This window comes from Geotrypetes seraphini, chromosome 4, assembly GCF_902459505.1.
Source record: "Geotrypetes seraphini chromosome 4, aGeoSer1.1, whole genome shotgun sequence".
Lineage (NCBI taxonomy): Eukaryota > Metazoa > Chordata > Amphibia > Gymnophiona > Dermophiidae > Geotrypetes > Geotrypetes seraphini.
Window position 1 is genome coordinate 254,590,423 of NC_047087.1, and position 24,585 is coordinate 254,615,007.

Genomic DNA, 24,585 nt, shown 5'->3' on the forward strand with positions numbered 1-24,585 from the left:
GCCACGCTGGGACTCACTGCCGGGGCTTTGTAAAAGGGGCCCTGTTTATATATTTAAAAAAAGAGATATATTCAAGAATCTCACTGATACCTTTATTATCCCATTCACAAGAGCATCAAAAGTGGGCTTGATAAATCCCTTGCCAGAAATCATGAATAGAGTGTACTGGAAGTAGCCAGCTGGTCCTGAATGTGTGTGAGTACCACTCAGGATGACATTGTCTTGTCGGTATAGGTCGCCATATTTAGTGTTCAGTTGCTTCATCACCTTACAAAAATATAAAATAATTTTTTTTTTTAATTCATAACATCTCATTTAGCACTGGATATTCTTTCATATTGAAGACAAAACATAGGGCTCCTTTAATTAAGCTGCGCTAGCGGGGTTAGCGCGGACATTTAATCATGTGCTAACCACCGCGACAAGCAAAAAAAATCTAACACCTCGTCAATGGAGGCGTTAGGGACTAGCGCGGCAGGCGGTTTAACGCGCGGTATTCCATGCATTAAACCCCCCTACCGCGCCTTGATAAAAGGACCCCATAGTCCTTGACAAGAGATTCTTACAGTTTTTGGTATGCTCCAAATCTGCAAACACTAATTGGGGTGCTAATAATTATTTTTTATGTTGTTGGCAGGGGCATGTCAGGGGGCAGAGAGTAGGTGTTCTTGTGCTAATCAGTTAGAATATCCACATTACCACAGGATTACCACATGAGCCCTTGTCGCCTACAAAACAGATGCCAGTAAGTGCTTGCATAGTAATTAAATGGCCATATACTAATGGCTCAAAAACTGAAACCCAAAAGACAATCTTGTTTCCAATAATGTCTAATCTAATATTCAATCTATTATTGGCTAACACTCTTGTTCCCATTGGGAGAATATTTGGACTTAAATATTGAATAATAAAGAAAGAATAATATAATGGGCATCAGTATGGGCCCATTTGATATAAATGAGGGACTGTGGGCTCGGGCAATAACTCATAGATGACCAGCACCAGACAATAAGTCTAAATAAGAACTGCCCCAGCACTTTTCATCGAACAATTTTAGCATGAATTTTTATGAGAGCACATTGCACTTTTATAGTTTTGATAAACATTGCTGATTTTGGGAGTTTAAGCTTTTATTTTTCTTTTCTTCTCAATTTGGTGTGAATGTTTGTTTAAGACTCATACAGTGTTTTGATCAATTAATTGCACTATACTGGACTAAATGATGTCTGGGGCAGTTCTTATTTAGACTTATTGTCTGGTGGGGAGGGTGGGGGAAAATTGCTTATTAATATCTGTAAGTTTATTGTGCTTTTCTTGTAATATTAGGGGCTCCTTTTACTAAGGCGCGTTAGCGGTTTAACACACGTAATAGCGTGCGTTAAACCACCGGCCGCGCTAGCCGCTACTGCCTCCTCTTGAACAGGCGGTAGTTTTCCTGGCTAGTGTGGGGGTTAGTGCGTGATTAAGTCATGCGCGATAAAGCCGCTAACGCGGCTTCGTAAAAGGAGCCCTATATGTACATGAATTATTTGTATGCATAATTGTAGTATGGAAATTTAATAAAGATAAAAAAAAAAAAAAAAATAGAAAGGAATACAAGGAGGAAAGAAATATAGGAAGAGACAATAGAAAACATTAGAAGGGGGAAGAGTCATGTCCTTGGGAAATACTGGAGAAAAACGACAATGGGAAAAAGTTTACCAATATTCTTATAAGAAATAGTTTTATATCAAGTCAAAAACGACTTTACAAAGCCATGCTAGCATTTTTAGCACCGGCTGCCGCAGTAATAGCTCCGACGCTCATAGAATTCCTATGAGTGTCTGAGCTGTTACCGCCGTGGCCAGCGCTAAAAATGCTAGCGTGGCTTTGTAAAGGAGGGGGTTAAGTAGAATTTTATCTTTTTGTGCTTACCTCCAGCCTAAGTCTTTGCGATACCATTCCTATGTCAACGCTCACTAACACCACTCGTCTGGAACTGTCAGGCTCTGCCACAATGAAAGCTCTGCTGTACTGCCGTGTATGAAGCCCCCCAGCCAACTGACCAGCTTTAGCAAATCCCATCTATCAGGTACAAAAGTTGCAAGTTATAGTAAATAGATAGGGATACATTTATTAAAGCACAGATGTTTAACATGGAAATTACCACACATTAACTTTTAGCAAAGCAGGTAACATGATGTAGCTCAGGGCTGCCCAAGTCCGGTCCTCGAGATCTACTGGCAGGCCAGGTTTTCAGGCTATCCACAATGAACATTCCTGAGAGAGATCTGCATACCAAGAAGGCAGTGCAGGCAAATCTCTCTCATGCATAATCATTGTGGATAGCCTGAAAACCTGGCCTGCCAGTAGATCTCGAGGACTGGACTTGGGCAGCCCTGACGTAGCTAATGCCACCTCAAGAGGTTTAGCTAACTGGGCCACTTTATCTATCATATTAATAGTTAATACGTGGTAACTATCTCCTTGTATGGTGCTTATTCATTCACTACCCCATTATGTATTAGCTGTTCATGTGGAAATTACTGAAAATTAACTAACAAAGTACCATATAAACTCTTAGGATAGTTGTCTGGATTAACTCTTGGGGGGTTGGGGGTTGGATTCATCAACGTGCAGTAAAAAAGGTTCGCCCTTTACCGCATCTTGATGCCCCATGGGATTCAGCAACCTGTGGTATCCCAAAAAGTCCTTATATGGAACTATGACCCTTAGTGGTAGTCACGCAAGACTGCTGCTAGGGGCACCATTTTATGGTCGGCACCGGAGTGGCCACGAGTAATTGGGCATCTTTCCTGGCTGATGCCTCAGGACCCCACCGATGCCTCCCAGAACCCCACTGGATGCCTTTCAGGACCCCAGTAGACTCCTCTGGACCATCAATGAAATGTCAGGTAGCCACTAGGAGGGTTAAGAGGCCAGGGGGCTATATGTAGGGGGGGGGTCTGGGGAGAACTTTGTGCTGCCGGATGCTCCCAGACAGTAAAATAGCACCAGCAATAAGCTAGGATCATTTTACTGTGTTTTTGACTCCTAATTTGACTTGTGGTGTATCACAGAAAATTGCATTAGGACATTTGCATAGTAATAAGATGCAAAATATATATTTGCATATTTTGTATCTCATTATTTTCTAACAAGTAGCTGCTAAGATATCACCATGCTATTTTTAGAACAGCAGTGTTAGGGCTGTTTAAGTCATGTTAAGGGTCAGTTAATACAACTTACAGCCCTAATGCCATTTGATAAATTCCCCTCTTAGTATGCCCAAATTGTTGCATTAACAGATAAAACTCTTAGAGGTTTTTTACTAAGCTGCGCTAGTAAAGGGACTTTAGCATGTCATAACACGGGACTTTCTCACATTCTAAGCCCATTTCCAGTGTAGTCATAAATGTGGCTTCTTAGGATTACTTCTCTTTCTGGGATTACTTGCCACCTCCTATTTAGAAAACACTAAAGCAGGGGTGTCCAACCTTTTGGCTTCCCTGGGCCGCATTGGCCGAAAAAATGTTTCTGGGGCCGCACAAACGTGCAAACGCTGCAGCAAGACAGAGGAGGGAGCCAGCAAGATGGTAAACACTCGGGGGTAGCAGAGGAAAACACTGCATTGCCCTCGACTGGGGCCACACAAAATACTTCACGGGGCCGCATGCGGCCCTCGGGCCGCAGGTTGGACACCTCTGCACTAAAGGCTCTGTGTTAAAACAATGTTATTCAGTTAGTGCATGCTAATGTCAGCAATAACGTCTCCACACCTATTTTCCATCCCTGTCATGTCCCCTCCCAAAAATTTAATAAATAAATAAATACCATGCGGGAGATGTTATATGCCATGTTGGTGGATTAGAGGGACTGTTTCCTGCTTCTATGTGGCTCAGCGCATTGATCATCATCTTCAAGAGTGCAGATTTTGGGTGCCAATTTCGAACAGGCACCTGTGGATACAATCGCCCCACGTCATCGGAGCCCTCCTTTTTCAAGTGAAAAAGATGTCGTGACTAAGCTACAAGAGAGATGTTATTTGCTGTGTTGATGGATTAGAGGGACTGTTTACTGCTTCTCTGTGGCTCAGCGCTTCAACTTGAAGGGTGCTGATTTTGGGTGCTGATTTCCAACAGGCACTTGTGTAGACAATCACCTCACATCAGTGGGGCCCTCCTTTTCCAGGTGAAAAAGATGCCGCAACTGCAGCGCATAGCCAACGGGGTGTGCCCTAAGAACACGCCAGGCGCCTTGGGAGCCCCTTGGAGTCATGAGAAGCCATTAGGAGGCATGAGCGCCATTGACAAATTGGGTGAGATTGTTTAATTTTTCTATTGGAAACAATTAAGGGGAAGAGAAAGGTTAAATCCAAAAGTTTGACTCTAGTACCAGCTGGCCCCATGAATCGACCCTTGTTGCCCATTAATGTGACGCAAATTGGAAATGCTGATTCTTTATCAGGAGCATCTCTCAGCCCCTTAGACAGAACTCCTCCACCCCCTCCAATATTATCTAGTGGTTTGGGCTCAGAACAAAGGCCTAATGTTTCTCCTTTAGAGTCCCTTAGTTTGTAGTCATCTTTCTTGATCATTTTCAAGGAGATGCCTAAGGCCATTTCCTTCCAGGAGGATGCTTTAGCTGCACAGGGGACTCAGGAGATTCCACAAGATATTTCCCTGAAAGATTTATGGTTAATAAATAATAGAGTTGAGGGGTTGTTAAAGTCAGTAGCAAGTCAAAATGTAATATTTTCCCAGGAAGTGGTTCAGAAGCTGGAAAATGTTTGACTCAAATTTAAAAGTATTATATAAACTTTTGTCAGCGACTGAATCACAAGTATCTACTTTACAGGTGGTTTCATCTTCAGCTGTTAAGGATTCACATGTTATACATTCTAAACTTGAAATGATGGAAAATCAGTTACGTATAAGGAATCTGCGTAACTGTTAATGAATTGGTAGGCATCTTTTATAGAATCATGTCTAATGGCACCTAACTCAGCTTAGGCACCAGTAAGCATCAAAATGTTACATGCCAGTATATTAGGCCAGAGTTTTCCTGGCCTAATTTTCACTGTTTTATTTTTTTGAGATCTTGGAAATGGGCAGTGTGAAATGTTAAACTGAGTTATTCAGGTACTTCTACCATGACGCAGCTTTAAGTGAAACATAATCATGCCGGATGGTCTTCAGAGATACCTTGTTTTTGAGATAAGTACATACCCAGTGGCATAGTAAAGCGGGGGGCAGGGGGTATGGACCACCCCAGACACCATCTTCACAGGGGGTGCCAGTGCTAGGGCCTCTCCTCCTCTTCACCCCCCACATATCTCTTTAAAAGTTCACCAGTGTGAGCAGCATCTTCCCCTTGCTACTTGCACCAGCCTCAGCTTCCTTCTGATGTCACTTCCTGGTTGTGGGACCAGGATTTGATGTCAGAAGGGTGCTGACGCCAGTGCGAGCAGCAGGTGAAACATACTCGCACCGGCAAACATTTCAAGAGGTACGTGGGGAGCAGGGGGTGCTCAAGCAGCAGTGAACAGTGGGGGGTGTATGGCATGGCATATGGCAGGCATGGTGTATGGCAGGGAAGAATGAGGGCCCATGGAGCGGCGATGCTGTCTGCTGAATTTTGGGGAGTATGTACAGTGGCGTAGAGAGGGAGGTTGGTGATTGGGGTGGTTCCAGCTGGCATTGCCATACCATGGGCCCCCCACTGTTCCCCACAACGCCATGCACCCCACTGTTCCCCAGTGCTTGAGCACCCCCTGCCCTCCAAGTACCTACAAATCCAAAATGTGGCCCTGCAAAGGGTTTGAGTTTGAGACTACTGATAAACCCACTCTTTTACTAAGGCATGTTAGCCGATTTAGTGCACGTTAACTGCTAACACATCCATAGAATATAATAATAATAATAATTTTCTTTCTTATATACCGCCAACCAGAAGTTCCGAGCGGTTCACAACAAGAGAACTGAGGCAAATCAGTGAAGATGCAAAATACAGTAGAAATCAATGCTATACAATACAATAAAATACAATATGATACAATGTAGAGTGATACAAAGTAAAGCCATTGCATAAATTTACCAAACAGATAGGTTTTCAGTGATTTTCTAAACTCATAGTAAGATTGGGAGTGGGCAATCAAAGAACAGTTAGCAGTTAGTGCACGCTAAATCAGCTAGTGTGCCTTAGTAAAAGGACCCCATAGTGTATGTAGATTTTCAGAAAGCTTTTGATAAAGTTCCTCACGAGAGGCTCCTGAGAAAATTAAAGAGTCATGGGATAGGTGGCAAAGTTCAGTTGTAGATTAGGAATTGGTTATTGAATAGAAAAGAGGGTAGGGTTAAATGGTCATTTTTCTCAATGGAGGAGAGTAAACAGTGGAGTGCCGCAGGGGTCTGTACTGGGACTGGTGCTATTTAACTTATTTATAAATGATCTGGAAATTGGAACGAGTGAGGTGATTAAATTTGCAGATGACACTAAACTGTTCAAAGTTGTTAAAATGCATGTGGATTGTAAAAAATTGCAGGCAAACCTTAGGAAATTGGAAGACTGGGCATCCAAATGACAGATGAAATTTAATGTGGACAAATGCAAGTGATGCATATTGGGAAGAATAACCCGAATCACAGCTAGGGTTCACCTTGGGGGTAGACAATATGATGAAACTTTCTGCCCAATGTGCAGCGGTGGCCAAAACAAGCAAACAGGATGCTAGGAATTATTAAAAAAGGGATGGTTAACAAGACTAAGAATGTTTAATCCTCTATATCGCTTCATGGTGCGACCTCATCTGGAGTATTGCATTCAATTCTAGTCTCCTTATCTCAAAAAAGATATAATGGCACTAGAAAAGGTTCAAAGAAAAACAATCAAGATGATAAAGGGGATGGAACTCCTCTCATATGAGGAAGGACTAAAAAGGTTAGGGCTCTTCAGCTTGGAAAAGAGACGGCTGAGGGGAGATATGATTGAAGTCTACAAAATCCTGAATGGAGTACAACTGGATTGATTTTTCACTCTGTCAAAAATTACAAAGACTAGGGGACACTCGATGAAATTACAGGAAAATACTTTTAAAACCAATAGGAGGAATTTTTTTTTCACTCAGAATAGTTAAGTTCTGGAACGCATTGCCAGAGGTTGTGGTAAAAGCAGCTAACGTAGATGGTTTTAAGAATTTCCTGGTGGAAAAGTCCATAGTCTGTTATTGGTAGCATGAAATATTGCTACTCCTTGGGTTTTGGCCAGGTACTAGGGACCTGGATTGGCCACCGTGAGAACAGGCTACTGGGCTTGATGGACCATTGGTCTGACCCAGTAAGGCTATTCTTATGTTCTTATATAATTATGACTGGAGCAAGGTTTCTGATGGTCCTCAAAAAAAAACCAAAAAAAAAAACCTACCCCCTCTTTTATTAAGGCGCGCTAGCCGATTTGGAGTATGCTAAACGCTAACGCGTCCATAGAATATAATGGATGTGTTAGCGTTTAGCATGCGCTAAATCGGCTAGCACGCCTTAGTAAAAGGACCAGCTATTTAGAAATAGTCAGTGTCTACTGTACTTTCCATTTAAGATATTATCTTGCAGGATCAAGATGAATTGAATGGCATATAAATGTTAGTATCCACTTTATAGAATACCCCCCCCAAAAAAAAAAAAAAAAATTAATAAATAAATAAAAATAAATGGTAGAGTGTTTTAGCTCAGGTAGCACTGGAAATACATTTACCACAATCTTCCTGCACAACCCATTAAAAATGCATCTCCAGGCAGAAGCACTCAGGAGAAAGCAAGCTCTGCCCTTGAACCAATGTAAATTATGTAGCAGTTCTTACATATAGAAGATCTGTATAAGACATTAAAGTGCATTCTTACTTTTATTTCTTCAAGATGACACAAGTATTTCTACATTGGCACAGAAAACGTGGAAGATAATGACCAAATATTATATGACATAATAATCTTTAAAGACTCAATTGAAATGAAAATTTGGAAGACACATGTCAGAAAAGAATCAACTGGCCAATATTTCTTCAAATAACATGTAAATAAACTCTGGAATTCATTGCAAGAGAATGTGGTGAAATTATTTAGCTTAGCAGGGTTTTAAAATGGTTTGGATAGTTTCCTAAAAGAGAAGTCCATAAGCCATTATTGAGATGGCTTGGGAAAATCCACTGCTTATTCCTAGGATAAGCAACATAAAATCTGTTTTACTCCTTGGGATCTAGCTAAGTACTTGGGACCTGGATTGGCCATTGTTGGAAACGGGATACTGGGTTTGATGGACCTTCGGTCTGTCCCAGTATGGCAATTCTTATGTTCTTATTTAGGATCATTTTCAGCATGCATTGCCCATTCGTAGGAGACAAGTATGACTGCACCAAACACTAGAATTAGGTCTACAGTCTGTCATACATACCAAAGGTGCATCTGCTAAAGGTCCTGTACAATCTGCTCGACCAACACCAATTAGGTACCACCCAGAGTCCCTAGTAGAAACAGTGATAGACATAGGAGTTGTAGTTGGGCCTGTAACATAAAACAGTAAGAAATGAATTGGACAAATATAATACCAAGCACGTCAAACAACCCAATTAAAATACTATAAAAAAATTTAAAAAGAGTAATTCATTTGAAGAACTGGTCTCATTAGCAAAGCACTAAACAATAATTTCCTATTAAGAGGCCTGTTCACTAAAGTGCCTTATAAAATGCCAATACACATTATAAAACATGTCTTATGCCCACAAAATAGCTCTACAAAATTTGCATTGCCTAATGTGCACATAAGATGGCATGAACTATATGCATATGGTGTGTGCACAGTGGCCAGAAAAAAATAGGATCCCAACATTTTCCAAATAAACCAATGCAAATTAGTATTAACAATTATTACTATTATTGACAGGTGCTACTGTAAAATGCTGTTAAAACTGATGATCCTTGAATTACATCATTCAAAAAGTATAATCCAAAAAAAACCAAGGCAAAATAACCCACGATAAATATACAACAAAAGGAAACTGGGAAAGGGACAGCACACATCAACCTTGTGATATAGCAAAGTTTGACACAGCCAAATATTGCAAAATGAAACATATATAGTATCTATCTTGCGGTTTCTTGCAGACCCGACATGGTCCGTGGTTCTGTTTTTTGAAGACACAACACATGAGCAATAAATTGTTTTCTGACATAGCTTTTAATCGGAGGTTCCTTGAGAGAACCAACACCTTGAGTTTTAGATGTTTAAGGGCATATGCGCCATCTACTGGATCACTATCTATACCCCTGAGGCAGGCTTCCATTTTGGAGCCGAAACACGAATCGTGTCAGGTCTGCAAGGAACCACAAGATAGATAATTTTGGTTACTATGTTTCATTTTGCAATATTTGTCTGTATCAAATAAATTTCATTATATCACAAGGTTGATGTGTACTGATCCTTTCCCACTTTCTTTTTATCATTCAGAAAGTGACCATTAAGATCCATTTTAGCAAAATGGCGCTTAGCAAAGAAGATAAAGTTGCAATTAAATTTTTGCAAGAAAATAAGGCATACAGCGGAAAGCGTATGCTAAAGGAGTTTCCTAATAAAGGTTGGACTAATTCATTTTCAAAGGTCATAGTAAGGGGCCCTTTTACAAAGCTGCAGTAAACACTAATGAGTGCTTATCGGAGGTTAAAATGTTGACCTCAAATGTCCCACAGTAGTTTTGTGTTTTTTAGCACTTGGCTGGCTAAATGCAAATATTCAGTGCAAGATTACTGGTTATTTCCTCAGAATATTCCCAGTTACTAGCTATGTCGCATGATAACTGGCCATTTTCAGTGTTGACTAGCCAAGTTTAGCAGCCAAATTGGGCTGCACAAATAGCATTCTTGTCTTTGGCCACTATAAAACTTAACCAGCCAGCACTGAATATTGACTTTATTTAATTAAGTGATTTATATACTGCCTATTAATTGTCTAAGCGATGTACATTCAGGTACTCAGTCATTTGTTCCTATCTGTCATGGCAGGCTCACAATCTAACATTTCTGGGGCAATGGAGGATTGAGTGACTTGCCCAGGGTCACAAGGAACAGCACGGGCTTAGCTGCTTAAGTTTACGCTAGCCAAAAAATAAACAGGCTATTCAACACTAGTCAATGGAAACGGCCCAGCATTGAATATCCAAGCTTTTGGCAGCGACTCTTGACGGATCAAACACACAGGCGGTATACTTTATACCTTATTTACCATGAACCCCTGACGAAGGTGCGTTGTCCGAAACACGGACCATGTCGGGTCCCTTGGTTGGTAAAAAGGTTTTATTTTACTGCATTTTAACTTTGGTACAATAAATTTTGCCTGCATCATGTACATCGTCTGCAGTTGTTGTGTGGTTTTTCTGTTAGTGGTTAAAGACACAGAGAATCAAGGAACCCAGGATTCAAAGTCTACTGATGCTACTTGTGACTTTGGGCAAGTTATTCTCATCCAATGCCATAGGCACAGACTCTAAAAGCTCTTTTGGGCAGGGAACTACCTCCAGGAAATTAAATGTAATTTGACTTGATCTCCTTTTCTTTTCTCTAACCATCTTGTTCACTGCTGTCAAAATGACTTCATTAGTGCTTCACATTTTAACCCATATATGATCAAAATGTGAATTGGTGCTGAGCCTGCTTGATTTTGAGTATCGGACAAGACCTCAAAAGATAAGTACCTCTCCTGCTTACAGAGGGGTACAAAGAATTAAGGAAGAACTAAAGAGTGAGGTGGAACTCCCAACACAGCCTGTATTGCTGTGTTGGGATAGCAGCTGGGTTAGGAACTTGTTATTGTCATGTTAGAGATCTACTATGAGACAAACCTTCTCATCTTAGGAGCGTAACATAGTAGTCCATCCAACCTACTCTACAGATGTGGAGTGGATTGTTAAAGAGGCTGTCATGCAAGGTCAGCTACAAGCCTCTCTCCCTGCTCCTTGTTTCCACTGCCCCCTACCTTTTTAATTTTCTCACAACATGACTGTGAGAAGGCTGAGGCACTTCTGTGTACAGGATAATTGTGCCACAGATGTTCCAAGGGTGGTATAATTATCCCTTTAAATTAAATAATTAAAATGTGCTTAATTTGTTTTTGAGCCACATGACAGCAGTAAATTTTCTGGTACGCAACCAGCTTAAGCAGTTATATATATGTACACACCTTTATCGATTGTGGTAAAATCACAATATTCATTCCCTAATATTGTATTACCCGTATTTTTCGCTCCATAAGACACGCTTTTTCCACCCCCAAAAAGGGGGTGGAAATGTAAGTGCATCTTATGAAGCGAAGAACCAAATTTGTTAAGCCCGCTGCCACCGCTCCATCTTTTAAATCCCCCTCCCCCCCCCCGCTGCTGCCTTATATTTTAATATCCCCCTGCCACCAGGGCTTGTTCCTGATCTCTGCGCTTCTGGCCTGTGTGCCACTGGCTGGGAAATAGATGAGACAGCCGTCTAAGGAGGGAGGAATTTAAAAAAGGTACTGAGGGGGTATGATTAAAGGTACGGGGGATAATTTAAGGTACATTGGGGATAGGGGATGTTTTAAGGTACTGGGGGGCACGTGGTAATATGGGGGGATGATTTAATGTTCTGGGGGGAGTATGGGGCCTGCCTGTCACTAGGCCACTAGGCCTGCCTGCTCTGTGCCCTGTCCCGGCCTACCCCTAGACCACCAGAGGGGGGGGGGACAGGGTGCAGAGCCTGGCAGGGAGAATTTGGTTCAGAATGTTTTTTTTCTTGTTTTCCTCCTCTAACTCTAGGATGCGTCTTAAAGTCAGGTGCAAAAAATACGGTAAATGTGCTGTTCTAACATTTGCATTGAAAGCACTATAGTAAATAGATCCGATTATTTTGTATAGGTAGAACTATCTGAGGCTTAAGAATCATTTTCTGTTTTTTTTTGTTATAGCAATCATGAAAACCAAAATATTATTCACTCATTTTCTATTAGCTCCTTAGTAGTTTAAGCTTCAATCATTTTTTAAATACTGTATATATGGATGAACAGTCAAAACCCATTAAACCACGTGACTTCAGTATTGTATGTGCAAATGAAAACATGGACGAAAATTGAATAACTTGCCAGAAGTTCTCTGTGCATTTATGTTGACAAAGATGAGAGTTATAACTCCAACTGAGATACCCGTCATCAGCACAAACAGAACAATAAGTACTACTTCTAGGTGTGAGAAGATTCTTCTTCCTCCCTTCCCCATTGCAAGATGTTTACCTAAAGCAAAAAATAAGACAAAAAAAGAAACAGAAAATAAGATAAGTCATGCGGAGCCAGTCCAGGATCCACTGAACCCAGCATCCTATTTCTGATGGTAGCCATTCTTGGTCACATGTTGAGCGGCATTTTAGAAAGGACATCCAGCTCAGAATGTGGACATACAAGCCAGTAGGTTGCAAATGGACATCCTTCTCATATGTATTTTAGAACAGGATATGGCCTGTTCTAAAATACATACAAGATGGACATCCATCTGATGGAAATGCCCAGCATGAGCATCCATTTTGCAAACTGAAATGTCTAAGTTATAAATAGGGAAAACAAGGGAAATGGACATCTGTGTGGCAGATGAGTTAGAGCAGTGAGTTAGGTGTCAAAAGACCCAGCTTCATTCTAATTTCAGCTGTTTGTGATTTTTATTTTTTTTAATTGTGAGCGCTCCAGGAACAGAAAAAATACCAGAGTAATATATGAAAATATTTTTTTTACAGAAAATTTGGTAGATACATGGAACAGTCTCCCAGAAGATAGTCTCCCCGAAGAGGTGGTGGTGACAGAGACTGTGTCTGAATTCAAGAGGGCCTGGGATCTCTCTGAGAGAGAAAGAGATAATGGTTACTGCGGATGGGTAAACTAGATGGGTCATTTGGTCTTTATCTGCCATCAAGTTTGTATAACCACGTGGTTTTTTTCTGTACTGCATATCTGTTTGTAAATACATGACAGTTGTTTCTGGTGCTCATTCTGTTGCTTTCTGGTCTCTTGTACCAACACACAACTACAGGCAATTTGTTAGAAGCTGTTCAGGTACTCTTTGCAGCCAGTTTGTGACATTTGAACTATCATGACCTTGAGTTCAAGGGAAATATGCAATCCCCCACAATGTACACAGCTGAACACCCATATAGTAGCCTCACAACCCCCACCCATTGTCATAATTCATCTAGGTCAACACAGACCAGTGGTGTACCCAGGGCAGGGGGTGCAGACTGCCCCTGGTGCCAGCCCTAGGGGATGCACAGCCGGCTGGGTCCAGAATCTTCCATGCTGCTCATAACGCCACCTCAGCGCAGCTGCCATACTTATTCCAAAGTAGAATCAGCAGCCGCGTTGAAGTGCAGGAAGGTCCCACAATGACTGTGTCTGCTGCCTCTGCTCTGGAAGATGTGATGTCGGAGGGGGTGGACCGGCAGCCGCAGTCATCGCAGGACTTTGCCACAACTGCGTCTGTGAGCCTATCCCCTCTGATATCACTTATGTCTTCCGGAGCAGAGGCAGTCATCGCAGGACCTTGCTGGTTTGGAAGGAGAGAGGAGCATAGAAGGGTGGTGAAGGGAGAGAAAGGGGGTCAGGGTGGTATGGAAGGGTGGTGGAGGGAGAGGGCAAGGGTGGTGGAAGGAGAGAAAGGGGGAAGATGCTGATGGAATTGGTGTGCAGGGAAAGGAGAGAGACACATAAGGGGGAAGGATACTGAATGGAATTGAGTTGGAGGGAAAGAAAGGGGGCAGATGCTGAAGGAAGTTGGGGGAAGGGAGAGGAGAGAGTGAAATGCCAGACCATGGGGGGGGGAGAGGGAAGGGAAGAAGAGGAAGAGAGAGATGCCAGACCATTGGAGGAGGGAAGGGAAGAAGATGAATGGGGATGAAGGGAGAGATGGAAGGGGGAGGCATAAAGTTTCTGGAAGGAGAATAGAAGGAGAGAAAAGATACCATTTAGAAGAGGCAGAGAGAGGGTAGACAGATGAAAGAGGGAAATTGTCCTAATCAGACTGATGACCACAAACTATTGTAAAAATGTCCTTTTACTCATCCAATGTTCAAATGACTTTATTCATTCATCCAATAACTCAATGTCTCCCTGAGTTATTGGATGAATGAATAAAATCATTTGAACATTGAATGAGTAAAAGGACATTTTTACAATAGTTTGTAATCATCAGTCTGATCAAGACAAGTCCACTCTTTTTTATCCATTTACTTTCCCCATGGTGTGCATCTGTCTTCTTCCCTTCCATGTCTTCTTCCCTCCCAGCAGATTTTAGCATCTCTATCTCCTCCTTTCCTTCCCCAAGATCTGGTATCTGTCTCTTTCCCCCCTCCCCCTGCTCTGGCATCTCTCTACTCTCCCTTCCTCCTTTTTTCCCCTGGTCTTCCTTCTCAATTTATTTTCTGCCTAAATTCTCTCTTACTATTCAGTCCTTAATTTCCCTTTTTCATTCTGTCTAGCTACAGCTTGCCCCCTCTTTCCCTCACCCCTTCCAGTATCTAACTATCCTCTTCCCCCCAATCCAGCATGTGCCATTTTTTTTTCACCCCCCCCTTCCATTTAGAGTCTGTTCCCCGCTTTCTCCACACAATAAACCTAAAGCGCCACTCAATCTCTTCCCCTTATCAGGGCATTTCCCTCCTTTCCCTAACCTTCACGAATGCTTTCCAAAACCAAAGTTCTCTCTATCAGATGGGCCCTGATGAGGAAGCCATTCTCACTAGTTGCACGTGGCTACCCCAAAGCTTCTCCTCTGATGGAACTTCCGATATCTGCCAGATCGCGTCAGAGGACAAGCTTCAGGGCAGCCACGCGCGTGCAACTAGTGAGAATGGCTGTTGCATCAGGGCCCCTCTGAGAAAGAAAAACGATTTGGAAAAAGCACCACGAAGGTGAGGGGAAGGGAGGGAAATGGCCTGACAAGGGGAAGAAATGCCTAGACAGCAGGATCCAGGGCAGCTGCCATATTTGTCCTCCCCTAATGCTGACCCTGGTCATAGCACCACATCAGCAGGCCCCCCTGATGTTATCAAGCCCAAGGCACATGCCTACTGGGCCTACTCTTTATTCTAGCCCTGGGTGATGCATGGGAGCAGATCAGGGCACCGAGGGAAGAGGTGTAGAGAAAGAAGAGAAGAGGTTCTAGACAGGACCCTGGGGTACGCGGGGTAGCAGCAGAAGAGGACCCACCAACACATAAACTAAAGGTTTGTTGGGAGAGGTAGGAGGCAAACCAGGAGAGGACAGATTCATGGAATCCAAGGGAAGACAGCGTCTCAAGGAGTAAGCTGTTATTAACAGTATCAAAGGCAGAAGACAGGTCAAGAAGGATGAGGATTGTGTAAAGTGCCTTAGATCTGGCCATGAACAAGTCACTGCAGACTTTAGTGAGGGCACTCTGTGGAGTGTTGGGGGCAAAAGCCAGATTGTAGAGTATCAAGAATCGGTCGAGTTGAAAGGAAGTCCAGACAGCAACCAAGAACACACTCGAGTAGCTTGGATAGGAACAAAATTAACTGTTTGGAGACATTATTCAGAATGCATGCATAGTTGGTGCTGAAGGAAGCTATAGTGTTTGGCTTCTGTTATTGTGTAGGCTGAGTTGCAGACTGTGGATTATGGGATCCAATCATAATAATTCCACTAATTATCATCGTAGTCCTTTCCTACTACCATACTCCCAGGACTCAGATTCTATGCAACATACCAGTTGAGGGTGACAGAAGGAACAATTGGAACTTTAATTGAAAATTTGACATACTGAGCATTGGATGAGAGAAACCAATGACTTGGCATAGGACAAAATCAATTTGCTCTAAGTGCTGACCACTGATTTTTCAGAGAGCTCTCATGCTGATTCAGTGATGCTAAAGAAAAGGAAAAGATTGAATGCTTTGTCTGTGTGAGGCAGCAGAAAAATCCAACACAGATACAAATATAGATCTGGAAATGCTATGATGATAGGCTACATGAATTGATGAGTCAATGGATTTCCTCCTTTCAAAGTTATCAGATTGCTTTCAGGTAGCGATTGTACATTCTGAAGTCTGTTGTCAGTTAATCAGTTTTGAAGCATTTTAGCTGTCTAATTTAAGGAGTGAGACAACTAAATTGCTCTCTTAAAAAAACCGAACAGAGTGCCTAAACCACTTATTTTCTCTAGGCCTAATGAGAACAGGAAGAAAGGTTAGCCACATTCAGCACTAGGGAATCTAATTTAGGATCTAATTCTATGTATTGTCACCAGCCCGGGTCCGCACTAGCTCTACAGCGGCCCTCCACCAGGTGGCAGTAAAACAGAAGCATGAGGCAGAAGGCCTACAAGGGGTACTGGTTTGAATCTTAAAGCACTCCTCCTTATAGACAACCCAGACACACCACAAGGCACACAGATACAAAAGCAGCAAAACAGGTTTGGTTCAAAAGTAAAAATCAAAAGTTTATTATACAAGTCTTTTGCATAAGAACATAAGCAATGCCTCCACTGGGTCAGACCTGAGGTCCTTCGTGCCCAGCAGTCCGCTCACGCGGCGGCCCAACAGGTCCAGGACCTGTGCAGTAATCCTTTATCTATACTCCTCTATCCCTTTTTCCAGCAGGAAATTGTCTAATTCCTTCTTGAACAGTACCATACTCTGCCCTATTATGCCCTCTGGAAGCGCATTCCAGGTGTCCACCACACGCTGGGTAAAGAAAAACTTCCTAGTATTTGTTTTGAATCTGTCCCCTTTCAACTTTTCCGAATGCCCTCTTGTTCTTTTATGTTTTGAGTGTTTGAAGAATCTGTCCCTCTCTACTCTCTCTATACCCTTCATGATCTTGTAGGTCTCTATCATGTCTCCTCTGAGTCTCCGCTTTTCTAGGGAGAAGAGCCCCAGTCTCTCCAGCCTTTCAGTGTATGAAAGGTTTTCCATGCCCTCAATCATTCATGTCGCTCTCCTCTGGACCCTCTCAAGTATTGCCATATCCTTCTTAAGGTACGGTGACCAATACTGGACACAGTACTCCAGGTGCGGGCGCACCATTGCCCGATACAACGGCAGGATGACTTCTTTGGTTCTTGTTGTAATACCCTTCTTGATAGTACCCAACATTCTGTTCGCTTTCTTTGAGGCATTGCGCCATTGGTTTCATTGTTGTATCACCAACACTCCCAAGTCCTTTTCGAGGTTACTTTCCCCCAGAGCCAACCCCCCCCCCCCCCATTTTGTAGCTGAACATCGGGTTCTTTTTCCCTATATGCATGACCTTGCATTTTTCTATATTGAAGTTCATCTGCCATTTTGTCAGGTCTCTTTGCAGTTCTTCACATTCCCCTATAGTTTTAACCCTGCTACAGAGTTTAGTGTCATCTGTAAACTTATAACTTCACACTTTGTCCCCACTTCCAGGTCATTTATAAACACATTGAACAGCAGTGGCCGAGCACAGACCCCTGTGGGTCTCCACTCGTTACCCTTCTCCAGCCTGAGTAGTGGCCCTTCACTGCACTCAGAGTAATTGCACAAGGTAAGTCATATCGAGAAAACCCATAAACAATAACAGCAGAAAAACAAATGAAGGTTCACTCCTTAATAGGGACAGACTTTTCAGGATCTACCAGGTTCCAAGATGGCTGCTGCAGTTTTGGCAGCTTGTTGCTGGGCCATGCCCGGTTTACAGCATGTGGTAACTTTCAGGTTTTCTCTCAAAGCAAGAAAAAAAGCATAAAATCAATAAATATTTAAGTGCATCTCTGAGCAGTTTGTATAAGTATCCAAAAAGAGATAAGTAAGTGGAACATTACAGTCCAGCAAAATGGCTTAGCTGAAAACTTTCAGTACAAAGAAAAAAAAAAACAAAAAAACCCTTTCAAAAGAAACCCCTCCCCCGTCAAAAAAAAAAAACAGTATTCAAAAGTTCAGCTTGTGACAAACCTTTTGAAAACACTTCCCACACAGCTTCCAAAGCTCTTGACCAGTGGCAAAACAGTACTTCCTGGTACAGCTAATTATATTAGTCCCAAAGTTCAAAAACACAGGGAAAATGCCAAAAATTCCAAACTGCTTCATACAGGTGCTACAGCCAATTAGATTACTTGAGCACAGCTTTCTGCCAAGGCTTCTATTCCATATGGCTTTTGCGAGAGAAGCTTTAAACAAAAATTCACACAGCAGCAAATATCTTCATTACTAAGCCCAGAGGTTTAAGCTAGTTCCATGGCTTCAACCAGCCCTTCTTCATAGGGAAGCATGTCACCCACTTCCATAAACTCCTGTAGAGCAGTCAGCTCTAACTCCGGTAATTCCTCAGCTTCACTCACATCTAACATCTCCATATCAGGTTTTCCCTCAGGCTGTTGACTGTTAGGAGGCAATACCTTAGGTGCTGCTCTGCTCCTCCTGGACTGTGACAAGAGTGCTGCTTCCTCCCGGTTGCTGGTTCCTCTGCTGCTCTCCTGGATGCTAGCCTCCTTACTGCTCTCAGGGTCAGGTTTAAATAGGAGAGAATCCTGCCTACACCTGGGAGGAATAGGAATGGGCAGGTACTCTCTCTGCCTCCCCCTTTGGTGGGACTGCAGAACGCAGTCAGGAAAAAAAATTGCTGTTTTTTCTGAACAGGGACAAAATGGCTCCCCTGCCTGTTTGTGTGTCTTTTCCCTTTGTCCTGTGCTGGGCTTGCTTGTCAATGATCCAGGCTATAGGAACTGGACCTAGGATAGGCAGCCCTGTTATTCTGTTCCTCAGGGAAACTATTCTGATGGGCTCTAAACCCCTTTGATCCTGGTTTACCCAGATAATTCCCCTGTGGCAAGTCGGGGATGTCGCTAGAATTGCCACAGTATGTTATACACCTTATCTATGGTGCATAACACCTATTTGTTTAAGATTTATTTATTTATTCAATTTTCTATACCGTTCTCCCAGAGGAGCTCCGAATGGTTTATTCAGGTACTTAAGCATTTTCCCTGTCTGTTCCGGCGGGCTCATAATCTATCTAATGTACCTGGGGCAATGGGGGGATTAAGTGACTTGCCCATGGTCACAAGGAGCAGTGTAGGTTTGAACACACAATCTCAGGGTGCTGAGGCTGTAGCTTTAACCACTGCGCCAACTCTCCCCTTTATGAAGAAATATACCCAAGGAGGCAGCTTACATTGTACTATCAGTATGAGGATCGATGCTAGAGTTTCCGATACCTCCTACCACCTATCAATCTTCCCTCATTCTCTCCCCTTCCACCTGTCTCCTCCCCCTCCAGTGGTCTAGCATCGTCCCTCTCTCTCTCTTCCCTCCTCTCCCCTGTCTAGCACTGCCCTTTCTCTCTTCCCTCTCCTTGATACCAACCACCTGACCAGCGTCACCCCTTCTCTTTCCCGTCCCCCAATCTGAAATTGTTCCCTCTCTTTCACTTTCCCCCCAGCCCCAGTCCAGCATTTCCTCTCAAATTTAACTCTAGAAGTGCCCCTCCCTCTCCTGATAAAATACAGAGAGAACCATTGCTAGGGATGATGAATCCATCAGTGGCAAAAATTTCATAGTGTAAAAGTTTAAACAGCTGAAGAGCATGGGTCCATGAAGGAGGTATTTGGAAATGCCTTCCCAACAGTCCCAGGGTGAAATACACCTCAAAAAGCCCCCCTGGTTATGCCCTTCAGCTTCAAACCACCAAATGACATTCCTACTCCCATTTTATACCAAGCAACTGAAATCTACTGCCGCCACAGATCAGATACCTTAAAGGACTCCTCAACTTTAGAAATCCAGTAAAAACATACCTCTTCACCTAACTCCCCTGCCTAAGGCCGATAGATTACAAAGAAATATTAATATATATCGATATGTGTCATATTAGGATAAAAACATATTGATAAATCTGCACTGTAACTATGTCAAATTTATCCTGTACACTGCATATTATCTAAATTGGTATAAGATCCCTAGTATGTGTCAAAGTAAGAATAAAAACCTTGCATTGCACATAAGAATAACCTTACTGGGTCAGGCCAATGGTCCATCTAGCCCAGTGGCCCGTCATCATGGTAGCCAACCAGGTCACTATTACCTGGCAAAAACCCAGAGTAGCAACATTCCATGCTACCGTTCCAAGTTTATTTAAAATTTGGTTTGATCGATTATTAAAGTATCTAAGGAATGCGCAATTTAAAAAAGGGGAAAGGCGAACAACATATTTTAATATACAAAGGCATAAACAGGACAGCATTTTTTTTAAAAAATTATTTATTTATAACTTTTCATTATTACATACCAAGTAACACACTTGTACAGAAAGTGAGACAGTAAGAATATAAGTTCATATAGCATAAAACACATTACACCTTAGTACAATTGCAAAAAGAAATAAGAAAAACCATTTACTAACTCACTCAAGTAAACAGGACAGCATTTATACAATATAATGATACAAGAAGAAAGTGTGAGGAACTGCAATAGAATCAGAAAAGGAGAACATAGAAGAAAAATAAAGTCAGGTATGGTCTAATCAATTGGAGACTTTTGATGGCATTAAAAGTACTCTCTTATGAATTTTAAGATTCAAATACGTCTTTGAACAAAAAACCTTTTAATTTTTCCTTGAATTTAACTAAGTTTTTTTTCTTCCCTCAACTGCGCAGATAGTGAATTCCAGGTTTGGGGGGCAAGCAGTGGTTTCCCCCACATCTGTCTCAATAACAGACTATGGACTTTTCCTCCAGGAAATTGTCCAAATCTTTAACCCTAATCTACTTTTCACAAAAGATTTCGCTCTTGTTGTGCCCCCGACCCATTATTTTTTCCTTTCCTTAAATTATTGTAGTTCTGCCCCTTTTTCCACCATGTTCCCGTTTATTTGTTTTTCAAAGTTTGTCTTGTTCATATTTTATAACTGTCTTGCATCCCCTTATTTTATTATGTACATCACTTAGAAATTTTTATAAGAGCTTTTATCAAATTTTAAATAAACTTGAAACTTAAAACCAGCTACGCTATCCGCTCTTAACACAACCTCTGGCAAAGTGTTCCAGAGCTTAACAATTCTGTGAGTGAAACAATATTTCCTCCTATTGGTTTTAAGATATTTCCCGGTAACTTCGTTGAGTGTACCTTAGTCTTTGTAATTTTTGATGATGTGAAAAATCGATCCACTTGTACCCGTTCTACTCCACTCAGGATTTTGTAGACTTTAATCATATCTCCCCTCAGCAATCTGTTTTCCAAGCTGAAGAGCCCTAAACTTTTTAGTCTTTCTTCATACGAGAGGAGTTCCATCCCCTTTATCATCTTGATCGCTCTTCTTTGAACCTTTCCTAGTGCCGCTATATCTTTCTTGAGATAAGGAGACTAGAACTGAACGCAATATAGGTGAGGTTGCACCATGAAGCGATACAGAGGCATTATAATATTCTTACTCTTGTTAATCATCCCTTTTTAAATTATTCCTCACATCTTGTTTGCTTTTTTGGCCACCGCCACACATTGGGCAGAAGGTTTCATCGTATTGTCTACAATGACACCCAGATCTTTTTCTTGAGTGCTAACCTCCAAGGTGGACCCTAGCACCTGGTAACTGTGATTTGGGTTATTCTCCTAATGTGCATCACTTTGCATTTGTCCATATTAAATTTCATCTGCCACTTGGATGCACAGTCTTCCAATTTCCTAAGGTCTGCCTGCAATTTTTTACAATGTACTACTACTACTACTATTAATTATTTCTATAGCGCTACCAGACTGTATGCGTTTTAACAACTTTGAACAGTTTAGTGTCATCTGCAAATTTAGTCACCTCACTCGTCGTTCTAAATTCCAGATCATTTATAAATAAGTTAAATAGCACTGGTCCCAGTACAGATCCTTGTTTACTCTCCTCCATGAAGAAAAATGACCATTCAACCCTACTCTCTCTTTTCTATCTGATAACCAATTCCTAATTCACAACTGAATTTTGCCACCTATCCCATGATTCTTTAATTTTCTCAGGAGCCTCTCATGAGGAACTTTGTCAAAAGCTTTCTGAAAATCTAGATTCACTACATCAACCGGCTCACCTTTATCTACATGTTTATACCTTCAAAGAAGTCAAGCAAATTGGTGAGGCAAGATCTTCTTCAGCTGAACCCATGCTGGCTCTGTCCCATTAAATCATGTTTGTTTATGTTTCCGCAATTTTATATTTTATAATGTTTCCACCGTTTTGCCCAGCACTGAATCAGGCTCATCAGTCTGTAATTTCCTGGATCTCCACTGGACCCCTTTTTAAAAATCAGCATAACATTGGCCACCATCCAATCTTTAGGTACTACAGATGATTTTAGTGACAGATTACAGATCACTAACAGCAGGTCATGTTCGAGTTCTTTTAGTACCCTGGGATATATACCATCAGGTTTAGGTGATTTATCACTTTTTAACTTGTCGATTTGGCTTAGTACACCTTCCAGATTCACCAAGATTTCTTTCAGTTCCTCCACATCATCACCCTTGTAATCTATAAACTGTACATAAGAACATAAGAATTGCCGCTACTGGGTCAGACCAGTGGTCCATCGTGCCCAGCATTCCGCTCCCGCAGTGGCCCCTAGGTCAAAGACCAGTGCCCTAACTGAGACCAGCTCTACCTGCGTACGTTCTGGTTCAGCAGGAACTTGTCTAACATTGTCTTGAATCCCTGGAGGATGTTTTCTCCTATAACAGCCTCTGGAAGAGCATTCCAGTTTTCCACCACTCTCTGGGTGAAGAAGAACTTCCTTACGTTTGTAAGGAAACTATCCCCTTTTAACTTTAGAGAGTGCCCTCTCGTTCTCCCTACCTTGGAGAGGGTGAACAGCCTGTCTTTATCTACTAAGTCTATTCCTTTCAGTATCTTGAATGTTTCGATCATGTCACCTCTCAGTCTCCTCTTTTCAAGGGAGAACAGGCCCAGTTTCTCTAATTTCTTGATGTACGGCAACTCCTCCAGCCCGTTAACCATTTTAGTTGCTCTTCTCTGGACCCTTTCGAGTAGTATCGTGTCCTTCTTCATGTACAGTGACCAGTGCTGGACGCAGTATTCCAGGTGAGGGCGTAGTTTCCTTCTACTATGAATGTTTCAACATCGAGCCCTCAGTTCACCCTTCTCCTCTCACATGAATTGCTGGGCTACAAAGGGTCCCTCAGCAGATACACAAGCCAGCAACTTTCTGGGTCCTATTTCTTGCACTTCCCTATCACTTTCATGCCTTTTTTTTGTATGAGTGACTAAGTGAGGCGTCTGTTTATGTCCATCATTGCTCAGGCTTGGCTTCAAGACTTTCCTTTGTACATACTGCGTCAGAGACAGAAGATTCAAACTTAAGACACTTTGCTATCAGGGGTCTGTATTTTATAGTAAGAGGAGGGTCTCTGCTACCACCAAAGCCTTCCTACATATTACACTGGATACTTCTATTGTTTTACAATTTTATTATTCCTTCTACCTCTTTCTGGAAAGGCAAATAGCTAGAGTGTTCACCCAAAGTTCACCAGGCTGTCTGACTGCTGGTGATGTCAGTCAGAAGGTTTTATGCAATTGGAAGATTTTAGTAGAAGCACTAAGGATTCAGGCAACACTCTTTACGGCTGCATTCCTCATACTGCTACATAAATAAAAGCAGATGTAGGGTTACCAGACTTCCGGAAAAACCCAGACACGTCCTCTTTTTAGTAAGGTTACCATATTTGTGAAGACAAAAAAAGGACACATGGCCATGCCCCCAGCTACGCCCCAGCCCTGCTCCTGGCCACACCCCCAGTCCTGCCCCAGCCCACCCTTACCTGCAGTGATAAGAATAATGTATAATAACACAACGACTCATTACCAGGATCCTAATACTTTACAGGAATTTATAAATTGACAAGAGTCAAATGACCCGAGATTACTGATTTGAACGTTGCGGTTAGCAATTGGTAGTTGAAAAGTTCGTTAGTGATTAACTTCACGCTTGCTTTATATGGACTTCTCTTGTCACCGCAAAAGTTTTACTGTTAATTGATTTTTCATAAGTTCACTTTATTATTCTCCAAAATGTGAATTGCCACAATTTGTATGGGCAGGAGGGTGAATCTTTCATCCTAGCTTGGAGCGAGCACACAGATCCATTGATAACAAGCCTCATGACATCGCAGTTCACTGAGAAGAAATAGAGCTGAGGAAATAGCGCCATATTTGAATCCGAAGAAGTTAAGATGCCAAGTTTTAACAAGATCTTAACGTCTACCCTTTAAAAAGCAAAGTTTTGCAACTGGTTTCAGAGTCCTAGTCAGCTTAATATTATATGCCGGAGGACCTTTTTATTCCCTCTGCTTCCCAGGAAAATGCATAGTGAGAACACACTGAACGAAATCTGGCAAATTTATTCATGAGTTGGATTTTGCTTCTTTTCCACTGTGGCTACTTTTATGAGGGCTAAATTGCAATGCTGGCAAGGGAATAGTTATGGTTCAAATTGACAATACTGTATTTGATTCCTGTCTATAACATTTATAATATCTTCTCTGCCATTTTCTTTAGATTTGGGTCATTAATTTCTGTATTATTGAGATCTGT

The 24,585-nt window shown here is 42.0% G+C and overlaps 1 protein-coding gene across 1 annotated transcript in view; it reads right to left on the reverse strand.

Moving 5' to 3' along the window:
• Window positions 1-24,585, reverse strand: part of LOC117359964 (putative neutral ceramidase C) — a 185,863-nt gene that overhangs the window by 93,353 nt on the left and 67,925 nt on the right. The window contains 4 exon segments of the mRNA XM_033943469.1: window positions 91-267; window positions 1,915-2,064; window positions 8,422-8,531; window positions 12,127-12,273. Coding sequence (XP_033799360.1) covers window positions 91-267; window positions 1,915-2,064; window positions 8,422-8,531; window positions 12,127-12,273 — 584 coding nt within the window.